Below are 10,000 nucleotides of genomic sequence, written 5' to 3'. Positions count from 1 at the left end.
TAGTAAAAAAAAAAAATGAATGAATCTATTTTTGCTTTTTTTACGAAAATGAAGCATCATAAATTGTAACAATTAAACAAATAAATTTACAGGAACATTAAGAAAAAACCCCTTAAAGTCTGTATTAATGAATTCAATATAATTCGAAGAAAAATGAATTTCTCAAACTACTGATATTATCATTGAATTAAGCATTGTTTATTTAAGATTTTCACACACACACACACACACACACACACACACACACACACACACACACACACACACACACACACACACACACACACACACACACACACACACACACACACAAATTATAATTGCAAAAAAAAATATTTCTATATTGTTTTAGATTACGGGTCTCGCATAATTTTTATATGTACGATTTTATTATTTTCTTTGCTGTATGAATGTAAAACTTTCGGTGTAACATAATTTTTATATAATCTTGAAAAAAATAAATTTAAAAGCAGGAACATAGAAAAATAATAAAATAAAAAATGGTAAAAATTATACAAACGTTCACGCTAGGAATGTACGGATGCACGGCTGGGGGGGGGAAGAAAACTAGTACTACTTCCCTTTAACTACCTGACGTCATTTTCAGACAGCCTTTTGACTTTCTGACATTTTTGGACTTCCATATTATCTATGTTGACACAACTTCCGTTTCGTTGTAGTTCTGTGAAGGCAGAATCTCTCACTTTTGGGGGCAAGTTAAGCCATTTTTTTTTTTTTTTTTTTTGTACAAACAAGTTTTTTTTTTTAATTTATTTAATTCAATATCTTAGGACTTTACTTTACTAATTATCTTTGAAATAGACCCAGAAAACTATTTTTAATCTTTCAAAGGATTTTTACAATGAATTTATTTAACTTCGAAATTTAGCTGAATTTGTTAGTTCGCCGTGTTGCGGTGAAAACATTTTTTATTATAATTTTTTCTTTTTTTTTTTTTCATTTTTTATTATAATTTTTTCTTTTTTTTTTTTTTTCACGAGTACAAATATTTTTTTCTTTTCTGAAATTAACTTCATTCTTTAATCTTTCAAATACAATAAAAAAGCAGTCAGAAACCTACAAACAAAAAATTATGATAAACTGGCTTTCAAAACTATTTCCCCCTATTTTTTCCGCCATTTTTGCCCGTAACTAATAAAAGCAGTTATACTTATCTGCAGAGTGCTACCACCGGAATCAATGACAAGGCAAATCAGTTCCTTCACTCTGTTTTTCTTTTTTTTTTTTCTCTCACGCCTATATCTGAGCATGTATTATGGATTGGCTACGTTTTTTAATGATGTTTAAAATTTTGTTGTTTTAATTTCAATAATTTCGTAATGTATATTTATAATAAAATTTTAAATAAAAAATACTTATTTTTTATAATTTCATAAACATATTTCTTATAAAATTTCAATAAAAATAAAAACTTTTATTTTTATAAATTTTGTTCTTCAAAGTACAAATAAAAACTAATTGTGTTATTTTTATCTTTTTATAATTTTGTTAATTTTTATTGTATGCTTTTCAATAATGTTCTTTGATAATTTTATTTCAACAAATCGCTACAAAATACAAATAAAGAATAACAACAACAAAAAAAAAATGTGAAGGAACTGACTTGACTTGGCACCATTTCTGGTAGTGGCTCCGCATAAAATTAAGGAAGAAATTAGCTGACTATAATCATAAGAGCCAACATTTTTTTTTGTCATATAACATGTTCCTATTTACTTGCCTCCCCGCGAGGGAAGAGTTAGACACAAGGTGAGTTTTTAATGTGGAGAAATCCAACTCCCCCAAAAAAGGGCATTGGATATGAACAACAATAAAAATTGCCTCAATCTAGAAGGATTTCTCCTCATCTAATCGAGGTCAGAAAAGGCAAAATGTAGCATAAGAACAGATGGTATTTATTTGCTCCCCCACCGAGCAAATTAGGCACAAGGCCAATTTTTAATGTGAGGAGTGAAGGGAGGGGGAAGGGAAAAAGGGGACCTGCTCCCGAGAGGTGGGAAGTGGGAGCTGGTTAAAGGTCAGGCATGTGGGGTTGCCCCCACATCTGGTCTTTGCTAGTCATAGCTAGTCCTAGCTAGTCATAGCTTGCAGTATCTGCCGGAACAGATACTACACTTGGATCCCAGCCAAAAAGGCTAAGTAACCAAAGGCTTGTTATATAACATGTTAGTTGGAAGTTGCATTCCAGCTAAAAGACAATTTTAATTTTTAAAGAGAGACAACTCTTTTTTGTGCCATGGAAATTATCTCCCCTTGCCAATATTTTACTGTTGTTAAAAGAAAGGTTGAGTTTTGAGATATATCTTTGAACCTTGCCTCACGTATGCTCTCCCTTGAATATGGATTTCTGCTTTTCTTTCACAAGTTCATTAGAGTTCGTTACAAGCGTGACATCTTTGGATTTTAAAAAATTTATTTTTGTATCACAGTACGCAAGAAATATGGATGCAACTATATTAGAATAGCGAAATTCAGAAAGCGAAATATTGATTAAAAAACAATGGTACCTACTAATTTTTTGTGTCAATTTTAACTAAAAGTAATGATACTTAATTTGCAGACCCCAGGTGTGGCAGCCGGACTCGGCACCGGCCCACAAGTCAAAAGAGACCCAGAAGGAGTGCTACTATTTTGTACCTTTCTCTCACTGGCCTCTCTCCACCCCCCGATCTGAACCCGCTGGGGCGCTGGACTACTTTGTTTGGTCATAAGTCAAAAGCATCACCCACACGACCTCTCACAACACGAACGCCAGCCTGATTACCGCCAACTGCTGAGTATTCACCAAGCCTCCACCGGCGCTTGTGGAAAAGGCATGCTCCCAGTTCTGGATCTGTATCGAGATGGTGATTGAGGCTGAAGGAGCTACACTGAATATCTGTCAGCTCTACTACATAATCAAGTGACCTGAATTGATTTTTACAATAAAAGTTTTAAAATAAGGCATTAGTGTTGTTTTTTTTAGGGTGACATTTTTATCGTTCCACCGAGTGGTTGCACCAAAATATGTCTGTGAAAATTATTCTATCAAGGAGGACAATTCTGATAGATTTTGCCTTCTTTTATAAATTCAACCATTAATTTCATTTTGGATTTATTTTATTCCATAGGAATATGTTTAATTATAATTCTATTCTCGTCGAGTTTTTTTTTTTTCTTTTTGTGGAAATCGCTCCAGACAAAGACACGAAGCCACTTGATGTAAGGTGCTAACAAGAACAAAAGATTATTAAGGAGATGTCTGTTGACCTTAGCTTTGAAAAGACAAAGGCCGTAGGTAGGAGGAACACAGTCTGTAGGAACAGAGTTTCACAAGCCTGCAGTCCTTGCAAAAAGGCAATTAAGTTGTCTTACAATGAGTAAATTAATGAAGACCACTAGACTAAGGAGTCAAATGAACTGGAACAAAGGAAGCAGGGAATAGATAAGACAATTCTGAAGACCACATACCGTAATAGTATTTTTAGAAAATACTGAGACTAACAATATTACGTTTGTATGTGTGCGTGTGTATGTGTGTGCGTGAGAGAGGGAGAGAGAGAGAAAGAAAAAGTGTATTTGTATGTGTGCGTGTGTGTGTATGTGTATGTGTTTTTGTGAATGTGTGTATGTGTACGTGTGTGTGCATGTATATATATATATGTATGTGTGTGTATGTATGTGTGTGCATATGTGTGTATGTGTGTGTATATGTGTAAAATCTGTATATTGCTTTATTGCAGGTCAGTATTTTTTATTTTTGAAATTGCTATGAAAGACAAAGAAGTGAACTTTGGTATAACACTGGAAGAGCATAACAATTTGTCTTATTTCCCTGATTTTTGTGGAATTTGAACAAATATTTTGAAAGTTATGCTAATTTTTCTATTTTCTTGTAATTTTAAGCGTTTATCACTTTATTGCAGTTCTCCCAAAATGCCTAGAAAGGGTCGATTGACAGCTAATGAAAAGGAACGTGTTGCTGCAGGCCTTGCAGAAGGTTTATCTCTCGTAGATCATGCCAAGGAGCTTGGAAGAGATCGAAGAATGTGTTCATTCGTTGAAAATCCAAACATCAAACCAAGGAAGCATAAAAACACATAAAAGTCAGTTTCTGTTCGTGATGTTAGAAAAATTTGCCATCAACTTATCAAGCAGCCGGGCAGCAACAGTGCTGCTATATTTGACAATACCTTCCTTGTCCAGAAAGACACGCTGCAATGTCTTAAACGAAATTGCAAGAGGCATTAAGCCCATAGCAAGACATGTTTTAAACAAAAACTCACCAGAAATAACGTTTGGCTTGGGCTCAGAAATACATGAAAACCACGTTTGAGAATGTGTTTTTCACCGATGAGGCGAGAGCAACCTTGATGGACCAAAGATGGGTGAACCAAAGTTTGGAGTCCTCTTGTACTCCCCTACTCCTCATCAATTCCATCATCAATAAGGAGGTGGAGGTGTCATGTTTTGGGCTGTGATGAACTAATTGGATCATTTCGAGTGCCATAAAGTCTCAAACTGACAAGCCAGTCCTATATTTTATTTTTAAATGAGCATTTGTCATTATGGCTTGATGACCTTCTATTGGCGTGTCACCGCAAATTGATTTTGTTGCATGACAATGTGCCATCGCACTTAGCAAAGGCTACGACATCCTACCTTAAGTCATTAGGCATTAGTGGAGAAAATTTGATGACATGGCCACCTTGTTCTCCAGATATAAACCCAATTGAATAGCTCTGGTCAATAATAAAGATAAAAGTTTATGAAGAAGGTGTTTAATTTTTGTCAAAAGATGAACTTTGGAGAAAAATTTTGGAATTTCCTATAGCAGCATATCATCTCAAATCCGCCGATTGACATCATCAGTTGACCAGACTCTATTCAAAGTGATCTTGAAGAATGGAAGTTATTTTGATAAATAAATATTTCCTTAAACAAAATAATGTGAAATTCGTTCTTCTTTTTGGTTAATATTGTTACTGGATCTGTTCTTTATTTCATATAAATAGAAATATGAAATTAGAATATTGTTTTATTACCGAAAATGTACATTTTTAGACATTTGCAATGAAGTTATAGGTGCATAAAATTACCAGAAAATAGAAAAATTAGCAAAACTTTCAAAATATTTGTTCAAATTCCACAAAAACCAGGGAAATAATGCACCTTGCTATGCTCTTCAAGTGTACCAAATGTCATTTCTCTGCGTTTCATAGCAATTTCAAAATTAAAAAAAATATTGACCTGCAATAAAGTGATATGTGGGGTTTATATATATATGTGTGTGTGTGTGTGTGTGTGTGTGTGTGTGTGTGTGTGTGTGTGTGTGTGTGTGTGTGTGTGTGTGTGCAGAATAGGAAAAAAGGAAAGCGAGAGTTATGAAAGTAAAAGCAAATTGCACTTTCTACTCTCAAATCGTTTCAATAAATTACTCTTCTCGGGTTGCGTGTTCTAGTCACTTTGTATAATAGATTTTTAAATTGCAACATTATTTGATTGAAAGTAAAATAAAGAAAAATGAAAAAAAAAATAGATAATGAGATTATCTCCTTTTTGGTCTGAGTTCACTTACCTGCCGCTGGTGGCCCAATTAATGTTGCTACTCCTTGGAATAGTAGAGTAAGGCCAAAGGAATTAGTAAGTTTTTCTAAACCAAGCAAGTCCACGAGTACGACCGACGTTATAGAAACATAAACACCTGAAAGCAAACAATAAGATGCGATTAACAGGTGCACAACTTTGAACTTTATTCATCCATTTTTGCACGTACCTTATTTACAGACATGTGTGTGAGTTATTGTCCTTCTGAAACAAAAGAAAATAATTTTCACTAAACTATATTTGGTTGTATTTTTTACAAGCATCTAAATCACCAACTGTCTGTTTTTATCCCGTGATGAACACTGTTACAATATTTTTGCACTATAACAGGATAGATATTTATCTGCTGTCCACCGCAGCAAAATGTGGCACAAGGCCGGAAGGTGGAGAACAGGCAAGCTCCCCTAAAGGAGGGGCACTCTTGCCTCATCAAAAATTGTCCTTGGGGGGGGGGGGTGATCGGCATTCCCCAGTAGGGGCGCCTTAGGCGACAAGCAATAAACGCTCCACCGGGAAACCTGGTGGCAAGGCCTGGAAAGGTGGACCTCCTAGGTGATACCCAAGCGGGTGTACCTCAGCCCGACAGGTGCTGGGCCGGTTCTCGGCCCGTCACCTGTCGGGCTGAGTGTCAAGAACGAATCCTTGACGAAATGTGGATATTAACTAAACTTTTGGTTGTACATAAATAAACCTATCTTTCTGGGAAGCTTAGAATTTTCCAAAGTCATACTAGGAGTATTTCTTTGTGGGGGAGGAAGGAGTGCTCAAAAGACGCTGCCACAAAAGAGACATTTTTTTCTTGCACTGATAAATCCGCCCTGATTTATTTACTACGTCTTGTGAAAAGGCCATGTTCTCTCCATATGCTATCCATCCTTTAATATTTGTTCATGGAAATGTTAAATGTTACACTTCATCCCCAGAAAAAACAAATTCCTCATTTAAAATTGTGAAAAAACTGGTGCTTACCTGAAAATATGCCGAAAACTATGGCAAAGGTCATCAGCAGCCAGACCTATTGTAACAGAGCGCGGACACGCGTATGTTAACTATATGAAAATGACAGAGCTATGCGCAAGATGACGTCATGGCAAAGAAAAAAGATCTTAAAAAGAAGAACGTGTGCACAAATCTACGATCACATTAAAGCTACATGGATGACGTCACAGTCAAGACGTAAAGTCAAGCATGGCCTGAGTAGGAATAAAGGTATTTTGTTAAAACCTGAAACAGCGAGTTAAAGTTCTTTCCTTCTCCTTTCTCGTGTTCCTTGCGACAAAGACTACAACGTGTTGGGTCCCTACATATTAAGACTGTGCAAACATGTATAACATGGCCTTTGGTGGCCATATTGGGAACTAAAATAGTTACGGCTTAGACAGTTCCATGTTGTAATTTAAGAAAAGTTCAATAAACAGTTTTTTTAATTTATTTATTTATTTATTTTTTGCAAAGGAGACACACTTATCAAAGCCTGAAGTTGAGTAGGCAGTAGAGTTCCACAGAAGTAGGGAAAGAATAACTTCGTTTACTGCTCTAAAAAATAGCCTGCAAACTGAACACGTCTTGCTTTGATAATAGACGGTGCAAAGTTTACTTATCAAGGCCCGAAGGCCACTTGAGGATAAGGGTTAACGAATGTAATATGGTAGTATAGTAATCGCTAATGGTGTAAAAATGGGTACAATATGATTATCTAATTGGACGGCTCAGCAAGAATTTGTTTACATTAGACTTGAAGGCTACCATACTGTAGTTGGTCAGGTAGCAGGCCAATGGAACTGTCTTCCACAGGCGAATAGTTCTAGCAAATAAACTGTGTTCATGGAATCTGTTTAGATTTAGACACAGATAGAGAGTGGGGGAAACTGTTGATAGTGGTTGTAGCTAGTCGAGTGGTTTTGTAAAAATTTGGCAAAAGGGGGACTTGTCATGAAAATAATGACACAGCAGAGACAGGCTTGCGACATCTAGGTTTCAAGGCTGGTTTTGAATTCTATCGAGGCAGGATAGGAAGTATCAAGCAGCCCCTGCCCAGATGCGGTAACAGTACTCCATCCTAAGAGATACTCTGCTCTTATATAGATAGAGGATTTCACCGGCCGTGAGACATCTACTGGAGCGGTAGAACGATCAAACCATTTTTCCAGCAATCTTGGCAACAGATTTGATGTACGTGTTCCACTTCAGGTCAGGAGTTTAGGTCAGTCCCAGAAGCTTGTCAAGACATGGGGTTTCCCCAAGACGATAGCTATTCATTTTAATTGGATCCAGATGGGGGTTCGAGCAATTATGATGAAAACAACAATTGTTTCAAATAGAGACTATGTTCCTACATTGAGTAACTAAAAAGGGTTGATATGCCGTAAAATATAAAACTCAAACTTATATCCTCATCATCAGAAGATTTGGAACTGATACAAACAATTAATTGTTCACTGTCTCCGCTGCCCCAGCGATAAAAACTGACCACACCAATCAAAATGACGTCGACTTGTGTCTACAATGAAAAGAGGACAGTGGCTGTCCAAAATAAGATCCCAAAACAATGAAGTTAGTCTCATAGTTTAGTCATTTTCTACAATCCAACTCATGTAATGGATTTTGATAAAAATCGGAATAATTATTCTAAACACAAGGTATAGCAGAATTATATATTGATAAGCAGGCCACCCGGCGTTGCCAGGTCGTGAAATACACATAGATATTATATTTTAATTAATACATAAACATGCAAATATTAAGTTTTTTCTAAATGTTCGCGTCTTGTAAATAAAAAAGTGTAAAATACTCGAGCTGAAATCGAAACCAAAAAAAAAAAACCAAAAAAAAAAACAGTGTGTCAAGTACGATAACCATTAGACTAGCATTACACGATCTCTAAAAGGTGTTTACAACTACTTATTCTTAACATAATTAATCTGTAATGTGAACTATTCATGCATGCGCATTCGTGAAACAGTTGACAAACAGATAAAAATCCGATGATCCTATATATCAAGTTTTCAATTTTAACCCTCTTAGCAGCCCCCTTTTCATGCGAATAACGGATTAAAAAGTTTTCCACATATCTGAATATTCTATATACCAAATTTCAAATCTGTAGATAAAAAATTCATTGAGTATATAGGTTAAGAAGTATCCTTTCGCATACACATTCGAATTTTTATAGATATACTAGCAGGGTGACCCGACGTTGCCCGGGATTGAATGATGATAAACGAATATTTCACACTCATATATCTTTATTGTCATCGAAATCCGTGAAATCGCCCGGGAAGAAGCTTCACGTGCCTCCATGCAGTAGCTTAGTCCAAGATATATGTTACACTCTAGTAAACTTACAATTTCTTTTATAAAATTATTTTATATAAACTTCTTTCCAGTTAACGAAAAAAAAAAAAATACGTAAGTTGTCAAGTCTTATAAAATTCTTGGCAGTTACTGAAAAAAAAAAAATTAAAAAATTTTCACGGCCCGTTGTTCTATCATTGTTGCTAAACGACGTCATGGAGAAATAGCTTTACCGATGATAGATAAATTAAAGTAACGATTTCCATTATCGATTATGGGTAATTATCGGGGTATTCTGAGACAAAACTTAACTAAAGTCCTGTAAATTTTAAAGAAAATCTGTTCAGCCGTTTCGGAATCTATAAGGAACTCTCTCTCTCTCTCACACACACAGACAAAGTTGCATTTATATAATTGCAGAGATAGATTTAGTTTTCATAATATCGTGCAAAATATCTCAAAGTAAGAAAAGGCACAGATGAAACCATTTTAAATGTTCACTCCCAGACTTATACACTAAAGTTCTGCAAATTTTAAAGAAAATCTGTTCAGCCGTTTCGGAATCTATAAGGAACTCTCTCTCTCTCACACACACACAGACAAAGTTGCATTTATATCATTGTACCTATTTACTATGCCTCCCCACGGGACAGAGTTAGACACCAGGGTCGTTTTTTAACGTGGAGAAAAGGTACAAAAATAAAAATTGTCTCAGTCGTGAAGGATTTCTCCTCCACCGAAAGAGAACAAGAAATAGAAGTGCAGCATCTGAAGAACAGATGGTATTTATTTGCTCCCCCACCGAGCAAATTAGGCACAAGGCCGATTTTTAATGTGAGGAGTGAAGGGAGGGGGAAGGGAAAAAGGGGACCAGCTCCCGAGAGGTGGGAAATGGGAGCTGGTTAAAGGTCAGGCATGTGGGGTTGCCCCCACATCTGGTCTTTGCTAGTCATAGCTAGTCATAGCTTGCAGTATCTGCCAGAACAGATGGTATTTATTTGCTCCCCCACCGAGCAAATTAGGCACAAGGCCGATTTTTAATGTGAGGAGTGAAGGGAGGGGGAAGGGGAAAAGGGGACCAGCTCCCGAGAGGTGGGAA

At 36.1% G+C, this 10,000-nt stretch overlaps 1 protein-coding gene across 6 annotated transcripts in view; it reads right to left on the bottom strand.

The window, feature by feature from the left end:
* The window catches only part of LOC145247540 (monocarboxylate transporter 12-like), a 259,753-nt gene that overhangs the window by 2,261 nt on the left and 247,492 nt on the right, over positions 1 to 10,000 (bottom strand). For all 6 annotated transcript variants that reach the window (XM_080109375.1, XM_080109380.1, XM_080109379.1 and 3 more), the window contains exon 5: positions 5,579 to 5,704. In XM_080109375.1, coding sequence (XP_079965501.1) covers positions 5,579 to 5,704 — 126 coding nt within the window. The remainder of the gene's footprint in view (positions 1 to 5,578; positions 5,705 to 10,000) is intronic.

This window comes from Euprymna scolopes, chromosome 25 (genome assembly GCF_053919585.1).
Source record: "Euprymna scolopes isolate OS-2025 chromosome 25, ASM5391958v1, whole genome shotgun sequence".
NCBI classification, from domain to species: domain Eukaryota; kingdom Metazoa; phylum Mollusca; class Cephalopoda; order Sepiida; family Sepiolidae; genus Euprymna; species Euprymna scolopes.
Note: the sequence above shows the minus strand (reverse complement) of the source record. Positions and strands in the feature narration are given on the sequence as shown.